This window comes from Equus caballus, chromosome 11 (genome assembly GCF_041296265.1).
Source record: "Equus caballus isolate H_3958 breed thoroughbred chromosome 11, TB-T2T, whole genome shotgun sequence".
NCBI classification, from domain to species: domain Eukaryota; kingdom Metazoa; phylum Chordata; class Mammalia; order Perissodactyla; family Equidae; genus Equus; species Equus caballus.
Genome location: NC_091694.1, coordinates 23,691,773 through 23,705,528, shown reverse-complemented (window position 1 = coordinate 23,705,528; position 13,756 = coordinate 23,691,773). Strand labels below are relative to the sequence as shown.

At 57.5% G+C, this 13,756-nt stretch overlaps 1 protein-coding gene across 2 annotated transcripts in view; it reads left to right on the top strand.

Moving 5' to 3' along the window:
- ARHGAP23 (Rho GTPase activating protein 23) overlaps positions 1-13,756 on the top strand; it is a 77,507-nt gene that overhangs the window by 3,083 nt on the left and 60,668 nt on the right. The window contains exon 1 of one of the 2 annotated variants that reach the window (XM_023652649.2): positions 5,323-5,472. The exons of the other annotated variant lie outside the window; for it this stretch is intronic. Within the exon in view, the coding sequence (XP_023508417.2) occupies positions 5,410-5,472 (63 nt within the window). The 5' untranslated portion in view covers positions 5,323-5,409. Of the gene's footprint in view, positions 1-5,322; positions 5,473-13,756 lie in introns of those variants that run through there. 2 annotated transcript variants of the gene reach the window in all.

Sequence of the window (13,756 nt, the reverse complement as noted above, 5' to 3'; positions counted from 1 at the left end):
CCCTGCTGGGTGATGTCATGATCCTTGTAAGTCATCCGTTAACTTTGCGCATCACACACACCGTCCGGGCCACCAGTCTCCAGTTGCCCAGTGTCACACAGTTGAGAGCCTGTAGGGCTGAGACCCCAGCCCAGGGCCTCTTCCTCTCCCTGCCCCATGACATAGGTTCCCCAAACATGTTCGCCTAAAGGGCTGCCAGTTGAGAGCGGCAGGGCTGGGGCATCTTTCATCCACCCTCTGCCCTGACACCAGGGTTTCTCTGGGTGTGGCTTGTTTGCCCTGCTGCCAGCCCAGAGAAGCAGCAGCCTCTCGCTCCCACCCTGAGCTCGCTGTCCAGAGGTTGCTGGGCTGGGGTCCCAGCTGTTGGGCAGGCTGCCAGTGCCCCTCGGCCCCAGCCTGGCCATGGGTCTGTAGCCTCCCTCCCCAAGGTTGTTCAGGTGGGATTCCTCTTACCCAGAATTGCTCAGGGACCTGCAGCAGAGATGCGGGTGGGGACTGGTGTCATCTTGAGTGGCCCGTTGCCCCACCCTACACCATTAAAGATGCTCAGTGAGGTCCGCTCTACAGGATGCCTGGGGCTTCTGCCAGAGCCTGGACCCCACCCTCTCCCCAGCTCTCGGCCTTCAGGCCTCCTTTCTCCGCCACTTGCCAGTTGAGGGCCTTCAGATCTAGGCCACACGCTGCCTCCCGAGGCCCCTGCCTTCTCCCCTTGTTATGGAAGGCTCCTCTTGTTTTGCTCAGTGCTCTGCCTGCAGCCCCATCCCAGCGCCATCCCAGCCTTCCTCTGCTGTGTTTGTTCCCCTCCCTGGAATACGAGCTCATTGAGGGCAGGCACATTAACTGATTCATTGAACTGTCCCCACCACACACAGCAGTTTGCATGTAGTCGGTGTTTGATAAATATCTTTTGACTTGACTGAACTGGGCCCCCCACTTGCTTTGGAAATGCAAATTTAGGTGGGGGTGGTGTTGCTTTTGGGGGACAAGCAAAGGACGCAGGGGCTAAAAGTCAGAGGCACAAGAACAGGTGTGATCTCTCCTCGGCTCTCCCCTCTGGTCCGGCCCTCCTGCTCTGCTCCACCAGGGGGTGCTCTTTCCCCTTTGGTGGAAGGGCCGGAAGCTGTGGCCAGGTTTATGGCCACCTGCCCTACAACCCGCCTGCCACCCATCATTTTTCCTTTTTGGCTCACAGAGTGCTTGGAATCCATTATCAAATGTGAGCCCCAAATAGGAGGCAGGCAGAGAAGGCCTTATTGTTTCCATCTTACAGAGGGTGAAACTGAGGTTCGGAGGGTGTACCCATCCTCAAAGACATATAGGACCCGGGGGGCAGGACCCAGGTCTTCGGACTCTTGGTTCAGTGCTCCTTGATGACACGATACAACCCCTTGCTGGCTCCTGGGTCAGGCCTGATCCTGACCCTGCACGGCTCTGGTCTGGACTCCCAATCTCCCCACAACGCTCCCCTCCTAGCCTCTGCCTGGCCCTGGGGAAGGCGGGTTCTTCCTCTGGTGCCCCACACTCTGGGTTCTTTTCCCTTCACTCTTCTCCTCGTGTCCCCTCAGGCTCTCTCTCTCTTGGTGCCTGCTCCAGGCTTAACCAAAAAGTCTGCTCAGGTCTCCCCCACACAGACGGGAATGTGCCTCGTCTGCGGCTCACCTGTGCTGCCGGACCGTCCCTTCCCTAGCCCTGTGGTGGCCAGTTCCTCTTCCTCAGCCCAGATGATCTCCTCACTGCACAGTCTGGCCTCCACCCCCATCCATCCCCGGAAAGTGCCCTCTCTGCCTGACACAGTGCTGCTTCCTCCGGCCACCTGCCTCCTCTCAGTCCTCCTCACCTGCCCCTAAAGGCAGGTGCCCCTGGAGTCCTGTCCCACATCTGCTCTCCTCTCTGCACTGTCCTGGAGAAGCTGAAACACACTCCTGGTCCACCGATGACCTCCAGAGCCGCGTCTCTAGTTCAGGCTCTCTTCCAGGAGATGGACCCAGAGTTTAAGCTTTCTGTCACCGCTCCAGCAGCAACACAGCCTGAGGGTTAAGCATGTGGACTCAGGAGCTCCAGTGCCTGGGTTTAAATCCTGTGTGACCTTGGGGAGGATACTCAAGCTCTCTGGGCCTCAGTTTCCTATCCATAAAATGAGGATTATAATATCTCTTTCACAGGCCCTTTGTAAGGCTACATTAGAATAATACATACAAAGGACCTAGCACAGTACCTGGCATGTCCCCTCTTCCTGAGAACACTCGAGATGTTGTTCTGAGCCAGAAACCTTGGCATTGTTCTAGACTCTTGTATCTCCTATGCCCAACACCCAGTTGGTCACTGAGTCCGGGTGGCCTCTGATATTTGTCGCCCCCCCCAATCCCTCCCACATCCTTGGTTCCTTTTTGAGGTGCCACAGTGGCCATGGCCCTTCTCTGCATAAATCCCTGCCCCAAGCCAAGCTGGACTCTAAGTGCCTCAGGCATCACCCCTGGGTCACATCCCCTCTGCGTTTCCTTCCTCACTCCTCCATGCTTCCTGCCCACATACACATGCTCTCCTTGGCTCCAGCCTCACCGATAGAGTCTGCTATCTTCCACTTTGTCCGTGACAGCCTTTCTCCCTGGAGGGCTTTTTCCCTCATTCCCCACCCCACCCCACTCCTGCCCCATCCATGAAGCCCCAGAAAGCTCAAGTCCACCTCCTTCTGGAGCCTCCCTCTGCTTCTCCAGCCTTCCATTGCTCCTTTTCTGGGGTCTCACTCTAGAGTCAGGATTGGTGAGACCAGGACCCCTCAAGGGAAGGAGCCAGGCCTTGTCTCTACATCCCCAGGGGCAACGCTCCACTCCCCACCCCCTCATATATGAGGGATCCCAATAAACATTTGTGAATGAAGGAAGGTAATTGGGCTGGGGGAGGAGTTTAGAAAGAGGAAGAATGTAAGGAGGGTCCCCAATGAGGGACACCCTCCACCCCATGTTAGGCTTTACTACCCGAAACCCCAGAGAAAGAGTGTGCTGGGAATAGAGTGGATTTTGGGGTGGATGGTGAGACGCAGGGAGTGAGGTGTGGGGAGTCAGAGGAATAGGGAGCCAGGATGGAGCAGAAGGATGGGAGGAAGAGGTGTTGGAGCAGGTCGATGAGGGAGAGGCGGGACAGAATGGAGGTACAGGTCAAGGTGCAGGAAGAGGTGGGAAGGGCAGCAGGGTAGGGGAAGAGCGTACTTTCTGGGAAGTGGGAGAGGGTGGGGGAGGTGAGTGCTGTGCATTGTGGAGGGAGGAATTGCCTGCCGGCCACTGTGAGCTCATTTCCTCTCACCGCCTCCTGCAGTGTCTGAGGGCACCGGCTCTGGAAAAAGTGAGCCAGGGGCACCCCAGAGGCCACCACCCTCCTCCCCTCCCCCACAGCCTCCGTTCAGTCTGGATCTCAGATGCCACTGCCTCCCCTTTACACAGACAACCCATTTGTTCTCAGAGGAAAGGACCCCTGAGCCAAGGTGGCAGCAAGCCTTAGACCACTGGGGCTGCAGGGCAGAAAGAGGCAGAAACAGGTTGAAGATTAAGCAAGAAAATACAGGCAGTGTGACACATACAGTTAGATAGCCGGAAGGACTCAGAAGTGGGGGATAATTCTGGCTGCACATGACCTTGATGAAGAGAGGTGGGAAAGGAAAAGGAGTCATTAACTGCCACTCCATCACTGTAAAAGCATCCTTTTCCATTGACTTCCAGGGGATTTGAAATAAATTAAATAAAGCATAAGATTTTAATACAAGTCGGTATCTCCTTCCTCAGGCTCACAGGAGTAGGGTTGGCCTGGTGGGGTCTGGGCCGCTCTGCCCCCTCCAGGACCTGAGTCCCTGATCCTGGTCAGAGATGAAGGGGTGGGGGTCTTGGGGCTGACTCACTGTCAAGAGTCTGGGTGGTGGGGGTGGGGGTGAAACAAACAGGTTTTCCAAGGTCTCCTTGTCCCAGAGCGGGTGGGTGACTCCAGTACATGGCTGGGCTTCCCACTTTCTTGCCTGCCTTATCTGAAACATAGTTCTTTTTTTTTCTTCTTTTTTTGAGGAAGATTAGCCCTGAGCTAACTACTGCCAATCCTCCTCTTTTTGCTGAGGAAGACTGGCCCTGAGCTAACATCCATGTTCATCTTCCTCTACTTTATATGTGGGACGCCTACCACAGCATGGCTTGCCAAGCGGTGCCATGTCTGCACCTGGGATCCAAATTGGTGAACCCCAGGCTGCCGAGAAGCGGAAGGTGCGCACTTAACCACTGCGCCACAGGGCCCCCCCCAAAACATATTTCTATCTATCTGTGGCCTCTGCCTCCCTTTCTTCACAATCTGGGTGAAGGAATACAGGAACCATAACACTGCAAGAAGGCCTGGGAAAGAGGTGAACATAGGCTGTAGGAAATAGGAGGTAGGAAGGGTGTTAGATTGCAGAAAGAACTTTTCAGGAGAAATGAAGGACTGAGGGGCTGTCCCTTCCTGGACTGTCAGAGGATGGGCTGGAAGGATCCTGCTTGGGAGCAGGGAAATGAGGAACTGGCTCAGGACCCCGGTGACTCTTTGGGCCCAGCTCAGAGTGAAACTGAGAAGGGAGCTTGTGACTGGGAGGCCTGGGGGCGGTCTCTGCTCTCACGGCCACCCACTACAGAGCTGGTCAATGGGCTGGTCCAGAGGCCTGAGCCACAGGCTGGCTGGTTCGGAGACTGGTTGGGGTACCTGCCAGCCTCTCTGGTCCAGCCTCCAGTCTCCGGCCTCTGCCTGGGAGGGGGGCCCTAGATTGAGGGGTGCCGAGCCCCCATAGGCATCACCATCTCTGCCCTTGTCTCAGCTTCCGTGAGTCTCTGGAAGGAAGGCTCCCTAAGCCTTTTTCTTCCTTTCCGTGTCTTCCATCTTGGATCTCTTCATCCTTCTCTCTGACTTTCTCTGCTTCTGTCTACTCTATCTCGATCTTGTCTCTGCCTCTCCCGGGCTTTCTGTGTCTCTCCAGGTCTGTTTCGGACCATCTCTGGCCGCGTTTCTCTCTGCTTCCCTTTCCCTTCGTCTCTTCCTCTCTCTGCGCTAGTTCTGGTTTTTGGCGCCCTTGTCCCCTTTCCTCGGCCGGCCCGGGTCACCGTCTATCTGGGCCGGTCCCCTGGAGGCCCATCCCCCTCCAAGACCACCTCTCTTCCCCAGGCTGTGTTCTGCCCTCTACTCCGCGGCCAGCGCAAACCCTTGCCTCAGCCCTCTTCCCGGGTCTGCTGCCTTAGGGAGCAGCGGCCAGCGCGCCCCGACGGGAGCGCGGCGGGAGGAGCGAAGGGGGCGGGCCCCGGGGAGGAGGCCCCCAGGCTCGGCCCCGCCCCCTCCGGCCCCGCCCCTCGCGGGTCCCAGCCTGCGCCCCCAGCAGTGCCCTGGCCGCAGAGCTGCCGCTGCCGCCCGATGAATGGAGTCGCCTTCTGCCTGGTCGGGATCCCGCCCCGCCCGGAGCCCCGGCCCCCCCAGGTGAGGGCGCTGGGCCAGGGGAGGGGGCGGCTCCAGGCTCTGCCGGGGAGCTGGCGGCAGGGCCGGGGTCGCGGCGCCCGCGCTCGGCGGGCACAGCCTGGGGCGCACGGGGCGGACAGCGCGGGCACGCCTGCGGGGAACATCGGCTGCTGGCGAGCTGGGGAGGGGGCCAGAGCCAGGGCTGCCCTGGACAGGGGAGTGGGAAGGAGGGAGGTAGGCATGGGGCCGGGACGCTCACAGGGTTGCCAGGGCAGGGGGCACCGACCGGGGCGGCGGTGCCAGACCCCCGGGGGCTGGGCAGCGGGGGCGGGAGGCCCGCGCCTTTTGTCCGGGTTTTTCAGGCGGGGCGCCTGCCGCCGTTTCCTCTGCCCGAGTTTTCGTTTTCCGTTGGCGAGGCCCCGGCACAGCTGGAGGGAGAGAGAGTGGGGGAGGGGGTTCCCGGAGAGGGATGTCCTTGGCCACAACGGCCGGCCGGACACCTACCTCCCCGCACCACACTCGCCCCCTGCCGGGCCCGACCGCGCGACGAGCTGCGGGACGCGGATCCGCCACCCTTCTGGGTCCCGGGGAAGAGAAACAGGCCCGGGACCTCCGGCCCTGCAGGCGCAGCAGCCCTCCCCTCTGCCCCCTCAGGCTGGCTGTGGGTGGGTCTGGGCACGGGGTGCCAGGGGCATTACTCAGCGCTGGGCTGCTTTGCTTGGGTCCTTTCATCTGCCAGCTGCTGAGGCTGGGGAGGGGCCAGCAGGGGCCTCGGAGCCCCATGGGGCCAGCCCCCTACCTCTGAGCCTGGCTGCCCAGTCCTGTTGGAGCACCCCAACACACACGGCCCCTTCCCAAGTTGAAAGATGGAACACTCTCAGGCCAGTCGTTTTCTCAGCTTGGAAAAAAAGTTCCCTGGGGGTCCAGGTTGGGGTCAAGGCCTGGGCTGAGGCCTCCTCCTCTTTTGACAGTGCTGGAGGACTTAGGAATGCTCCTCCCCAGCCCTCCCCCCAGTGCTGGAGCTGGGGTCTGGTGCTTTGTAACCTCTTCCTGACACTGGTGTGTTTCTCAGGAGCTGGCTGTATGCTCAGCTCTCCCTCAGTCTGCATCTCTCTCCCTGGATTCCCTCTCCATCTTTCAGCCAAAGCGTTTCCTAATTACAAACTTGAATTTCAAGATGGACAGGGGGTGGGGGTGGAGGTCATTAAGCCTGAGTCTTTTGGATTCTCCCCCCAGACCAACACATACCTCATCTGCAACCCCCACCCCCACCTGAGGCCCTGCTGGGGGTGGATGCATTGGGTCCCACGTAGTTCTTCCCCTGGCCAGGGCAACAACCCCATTCCCCAAAGTGGCAGCTCTCACTGAGATGTGCTCATTGGCATGCAATTTGAATCTCGATTACATAACCCATCATTTCGCCTCCAAACACAGCTCAAAGGCCCCCAGCCCCAGCCTCTTCTTCCACTTGCTCACAAGGTGGTTGGGTCCACCCCTAGGTGGCTGAGAGCTCCAAGTTCCTGCATCTGAGACCCCACCCTCCCCTTGGGAATGATGAGAACAGTAAATTCCTGACCTTCAATGCTGGGTTTGTGGGCCTCAAAAGCCCAGTGAGTGGGCAGGGGTGGGGGTGTTGGGGGAGCTATTAGAGTCTGAGACTACACAGAGATCGTGCCAGGGCTGGAACCCGGGTCTCCTGATAGGAGTCACAGTACAAGATGAAGCTTTGTGGAGGCGAGCATTATTAGGAAGGTGGCTTTGGGACACATGGGGAATGGGGCAGGCTTTTGAGGATCCCAGCCCAAGCAGAGAGCGACTGGACCCAGGGAATAGGCCTTGTGTTTGGGCAGCCTGGATGGGGACCTCTGTGCCCCCTCATCAGGCCAAACTTGAGCTCCTGGGGAATGGAATCAGAGGCCTCTCTGGCCCTCCGGGGGTGCAGCATTGTTGGCATGGGCGGGAACGGGGATGAGGGAGGGTCCCGGCTGCAGATCAGGGCAGATCAGGGAGTGGGCAGAGGCATTTATTGCTTTCTCCTTCGTTGCAGGGATCCTTAGAAGGACTTCATGATGTGTAAGGTGAAAAGAGAGACTACAGAGGAGAATGGAATAAGTTACAGTAGGAGGGATTGTAGGTAGCTATTTGGGAGAGCTTCTAGGGCGAGGCTTGTGAGTGGCAGCATCCCAGGCTAGCCTGGAGCATCACGCAGGGAAGTTCCCTCCGGTATAGTGGTTTAGGTAGATTCTTTCTTTCTTTTCTTTCCGTTTTTTTTTTTTTTTTGGCTGAGGAAGATTTGCCCTGAGCTAACATCCCTGCCAATCTTCCTCTATTTTTTAGTATGTGGGCCTCCAGCACAGCATAGCCGCTAACAGAGTGGTGTAGGTCCATGCCCAGGAACCAAACCCGGGCCACTGAAGCGGGGTGCACCAAACTTAACCACTAGGCCTCCAGTGCTGGCCCTAGGTAGACTCTTATGATGTTGGAGTCCAGTGTAGGAATCTGGAGAGATTCATGGCAGATGCAAATATGTTCCAATGATCATATACATTAGTGCCTGAAAAAAAAGCATTTTTAAGGAGGAGGAGTTGCTTTAATAGTATAGCTGATAGTTAAGGCATAGATGGCAATTATTCTGGGCCAGGATTTATGTAAGTTACCACATTTAATCCTCACAACACCACCGTGACGTGGATACGATTACTGTCCCCATTTTACCTTTGAGGACACTGAGGCACAAAGAGCTAATAGCTTGGCCGAAATCACATGGCTGACAAGGAGCAGAGCCAGGGGAGGAACCCGGTAGTCTGGCCCGTGTCCATGCTCTCACCCTGCTATCCTGCTCAGGACCTGCTTTGTGCCGCTGTCACTCCCACCCCAAGTCTGGGTTCATCTTGGACACAGTGCAAGATCAAGGGCGACGTCTCACTGGATTGGAGCTTGGTTGCTTGTCTTTCTCACGGCTGGGGACCAGAGGCCACCGGGTGGTGAAGCCTCAGGTGCCCGTCCATGTTGCTGGGTGGGCAGTCAGCTCATTTACTCCTCCAAGCTCGCATCCCACCCTGTGCCAGTCCGTAGCACTTGGGCAGTGGCTTGCTTCATTGGTGCTTTCCTTCCAAAGGGGGCGTCAGTCCTGCTCTGTTGGCTGCAGGGGTTCAAAGGTGAGATATTGGCTTGGTCAGGGGTTTGGACAAAGCCTGGTTTGAATTATCCTGCTCTCTCTCCCTCCCTGGAGAGAGCCATGAATAGGGCCTGTGGGAGCTGGCTCTGCCTTTCCCCTAGCACCCCCCACCCCCTTCAAACAACCCGCCTTTAGATCCAGGCCCCCCTGTTTCATGTGAAATTGTGCCAGCTCATCTGCAGGGCAGTGCCAGTCGGTACCAGGAGGCATCTGCTCCCTACTGCCTCAGTGGGACGTCAGGCTGGGGTGGGTTTGGCACTGGACTTCAGGGTGAGTTTAAATCTCTGTGGGGGTGGAGCATTTTCATCACCTGTCAGAGCCGGTCCGGACCAGAGTGGTCATCTTGTCCAACTCCCTCATGCTACAGGGGGAAACTGAGGCCAGAGAGGGCGCAAAATCAGGTAGCCTGTGAGTGGCGGATGTGAACCCAGGTGTTCTGACTCCCGGGCTCCCAGGCTATGCTTTTCCTCACATGCTTCTGTCCCTGGTGTCCCCCTTCAGTGCAGGGCTCTGGGACAGGGAGGGAGAGGGGAGGGCATGGAGGAGCAGGGATGAGTGGACAATGTGTCCCGTTCTTCTCTGTGTCCCCAGTGACCAGCACAGCGCCTGGCACAGAACAGCCCTCCGTAAATGTTTGTGATGTGCAAGTCAGGGAGCAGCCCCTCCCCTGGCCTCCCGGGGTGCCCTGTGCCCAGCTCTGCCCCCGGCGCTGTGACGGTTGGTCTGCATGTCAGTCTCCCCCACCAGGCTGGAGCTATTTGAGGGGAAGAAGAATATTAATAGCAACTACTTCCATAGTGCTTACCACGAGGTAGGTACATTAACATCATCCCATTTGACAGATGAAGAAACTGGCACAGTGAGATTACGTGGCCTCCTAGGGTCACACAACTACTAAGTGGCCGAGCTAAGGAGTTGAGCATGCTCTTAACCTCGTTCCAAGTGGCCACAGAGATGTCGGGTTTATCCTGGTATCCACAGGGCCTCGCACGCAGCCGGTACTCAGAAACTGTTTGTTGACTGACTGACTGACAATGTATGGAAAAACCACAGAATCCTGTAGTCCAACCCTTTAGAAGTCTCTGGGATTGGGGTCTTGGGAAGGCAGCCTAGAGGTGCCTCGCTGTGTTATGGACGCCAGGAGGGCCTGAGGCAAATCTAGAAAGGAAGGGAAAGCTCGCCCACATCCTGTCATGACTGCCCTCTAAGGCTTAACAGGGGCCACTGGGGCCCCGCAGTCTCCTGGCTTCTCTCCTGCTCTCCCTCCCTCCCTTCTTCCCCAGAGTTCCAAGGGAATGGTGCCGAGCAGCGGGCACGTGGGAAAAGACTACAGAGGCCTGTTCTTTTCATCTCTCTGGCCCTGAGATGTTCAGCCCAGAATCCCCCTGGTGAAAGATTCTGTGCCTTTCAAGTTGAGGGGTAGACAGAGTGTCTGGTTTGGAGCAGGGCCTGTCACAGCTCTTAGTTCTCCATCTTTCACTGGAAGGTGTGTTGGATTTCCAGCCACCTCCAGTCTAAAACCTTCGGCCGAGGGTCGTCTCCTCCAACCTCCTCAAACCCTCGTGCCCCTGGGCAGGTGCCCTCTTCCCCTCTGACTCCCCCTGCTCCCCATTTGCTGGTTTGAATGAACATCGGTCAGTCACTATCCCCAGACCATACTTCATCTGCTGACAAAGCCTGGGGGGGAGCTGGCTGGGAGAAAGAAGACTGAGTGCGGGGGATGCAGTCTGCCTTCTAGCACAGACAGGCAGCCGGGGGAGAAGAGAGGCCCGGGCCTGGTGTGGCCCCTGCACACTGGGAGGCAGGCTGGGTGTGCGGGCCCTGCCTTCAGCCTGCTGAGGTCACATTTCAGCTCTCCCCCTTATTCACTGTGCCACCGTGCCCAAGGTACTTAATTGTTTTTAGTCTCAGTTTTCTTATCCCTGAAATAATCCCTTAAAATTGTTGAGAAGATTCAATGAGGTAATACAGGTAAACTGGCTGACATTTGGTCATCTCAACAATTAGTAGCAACTATTATTAAACAAACAACAGTCAATGGATGGGAATGAGAACACCATGCTTTGCGCTCAGTAAAGAGAACCCATTATGGTTGAAGTAATCTGAAGAAGAAATGGGAAATGGGCTGTCCCTGGAGGTAATGAGGCCGCCATCAGTGGAGGTGAGCAAGCACAGGCTGGGCTAGAGAGAATGCAGGCATTGGATGAGGGGTTGACACAGAAAACCCTAAGGGCCCTGCTTTGGGATCAGCACCGTGTGGTAGAAAATGAGAGGAGCGGGTGAGAGCTGGTTCCCGCTGCAGGGACCTGGGAGGGGAGTGGGAGCGGCTGCTGTGGTTTGGGCTGTGAGGTTCCTCTGAGGAGAGGGAGTCCTGATAGGCTGCCTGGAGGAGGCCTGGAAGGATGGCTGTGGCTCTGATGGGTGGGAGAAGGTGGGAGGCCATGGCAGGCCAGGGAAGGGCTTGGTGGTTGAGGGGCAGTGAGGCGCCTGGGCTGCTGGTGCTGAACTTGGCCCTAAGGCTGCCTCCACGTCCTGGCTGCCCAGGGGGGTTGGGTGTATGGTGGTGGTGGGCAGGAACTGGTGGCTCCCTGACCTCCTACCCCCCAGCCCTCCTGGAGGAGGGGTGGAGAGCCAGGCCCTGTAAGGAGCGGAACTGGAGAAAGAAAGACTTCTTATGCCCGTGCATTTGGGGGCGTCTGGGGGTCGGGGGAACAGTGGGGCCTTTGTCCCCAGCCACCGGGAATCTGGCCGAGGAGCTGGCCCTGGGTCTGGCTGGGCCCTCGGCAGGCAGGTCCTCTTTGAAGTGACCCTTTCAAAACTCAGCCTGAATCCCTGGGAGGAGAGAGCCTGGGGCGGGGCATGGGGATGACTGAGACCCACAAGCCAAGGAGGGAAACAAACCCAGGCTGGCTTCTTTGGGCGGGCAGGCTGGCAGGAGGTGTGTGGGCCAGAGGAATGTAGCCAGGCTGGGGGGACATGTGGGAGCTATGTGGGAGGATAACCACTCTAGGGGTCTTGGCCCCCAAGCGGGGGTCAATCTGGGGAAGGGCAGAGTTCATTTTGGCCCTGTGCCTGGTTTCTATCAGTCCCCAGCTTGAATTCTGTCGGGCTCTGGGCTCCTAAGTCTGGGGCTTCTTCTTCCTTTTTCTTTTCCTCAAAGAGTGTGAGAGCTCCCTGGAGAGACTCGAGGGTGGATGCAGGACTTAGAGCCCTCGATAGGTGGGAGAGCTGGAGATCTGGGCTGTTTGAGTTGTTCCTGCCCCTGAGAGCCCCCGAAAGGCTGGAAAGGGAGGCTGAAGTGGAGACTCCCACCCTCCACCACGGTTTCCCTCCTTATCACTGCGGCGGAAACTGTGTCCTTCTTCAAAAGGGAGGGAGGAAGGGAGGGAGAAGCCCCCAGAGAGGGAACATCTTTCTAGATTTCACCTGGAGAGGGACCAGCCCGGTGGCGCAGCGGCTAAGTGCGCACGTTCCGCTTCGGCGGCCCAGGTTCACTGGTTCGGATCCTGGGTGTGGACATAGCACCACTCGGCACGCCATGCTGTGGCAGGCATCCCACGTATAAAGTAGAGGAAGATGGGCACGGATGTGAGCTCAGGGCCAGTCTTCCTCGAGAAAGGACAATGCAGAGGAGAAGAGGCAGAGGGACGGGACAGGCAAAAGAGGGAGGATGGAAGCCAGATGAGGGGGCCCAGGTTGCTGAGTTATAATCCGAGGGTGGTGGAGAAGTGCCCATAGTCTCTTCCACTGACCTGCTGTGATTCCATGGAAGGAGGGAGGGAGGAGCGGGTTTCAGCTGGCGGGTTTGTGGACAGTGGGGGCTTGGCAGCCCAGGTGAGAGCCCTGCCCCACCCTGAGGCTGTTTTCTAGTTGGCGCCCCCACACCCTGTTCTCTCCTTGGTGTCATGGCACTCTCTGGACTTGGGAAGATTCTCCTAAATCTCCCTTTCCTCTTCTGAGGGTGTGGCCCCTGCTTCCTCCGCAAGAGACGGGGAGGAGGGAGCTGAGGACCCAAGGTCCTGCATGCTGGGGGGCTGCGGGCGGTTCTGGGACTCTCCCATATCTTGCACTGGCATCTGCAGAGCTGAACCCTCATTAGCTCTAATGAAGCCTTGGCACTGTGCCCCCCTCCTCCCTGCAGCACCTGGTGGAGGTGAGACGGGGGGAGGGGTCAGCTGAGGCTGGGCCCAGAGCCTGGGAGGGAGGTGGGATATCTGCAAGAGGGGAGGGTGGGAGTCAGAAGATGGGGACCATGCAACAAGGCCGGGGCTGCTGATGGGATAGAGAAATAGGCCCCCTTCCCTTTCCCACCGGGACCTTTCCCTCCTCCAGTGGCTCCCAGATGCTTAGGTTCCCACAGTGCTAGGGAAGGCATCATCTGAGAAACCGAGTGTGGCCTGGGGGCACGGAGGACATTCCCAGGGCTGGTTGCTCAGTGTCCCTCCTGCCCTCTCCCTAATTTCAGCCTGGGGCAGGAGAAGGACCTGACACCAGAAACTGCAGGTTCAGTGCCTGGGAAAATCGGGCAGCAGCCAGATCTTAATGCAAACGGGCCTTTGTTCATTTGGTGATCATTTCTGGGTGCCCTCTCACTTCCTGTGTCTCAGCCCCTCTGTGGGTTTTGGGACCTGGATGAATAAGACTCAGCCCTGCCCTCAAGCGGTTTCTTGTCTGTTTTTCCTACTACCCGAAAGCTCCACTAAGATTTTATAACCATGGGTTCTGAGATTTGGCTCTACGCTGCCTGCAAGTCCAGAACACCCCCTTGCAGCCCCCTGCCAAAAATGTTAAGATAAAAATGGCCTGGCTTAACTGGAGGAGACAGACCTGAAGCAGACACCCGCGAGTGTCTTCACTGTGACATCATTTGAGTGTGAACATGGCCACAATGGCGGGAACAGGGGTTTAAAGATGGAAACGGTGCCGCTGGGTAGAATCACTGTAGGGATTGGTTAAAAGCCAGTTGGTGATACGATTAATCTCCTTATCTCCTGCTTCCAAACCTATCGTCCAGTGGATCGTTCTTTAGCGAAACTTCTTTTGATCCGTTTTCAGGGGCCATCATGAAGTGGTTGAATGTTTACTGATACAAGAACTGAGACCCCGATAGGGTAAACAACTGCGCTA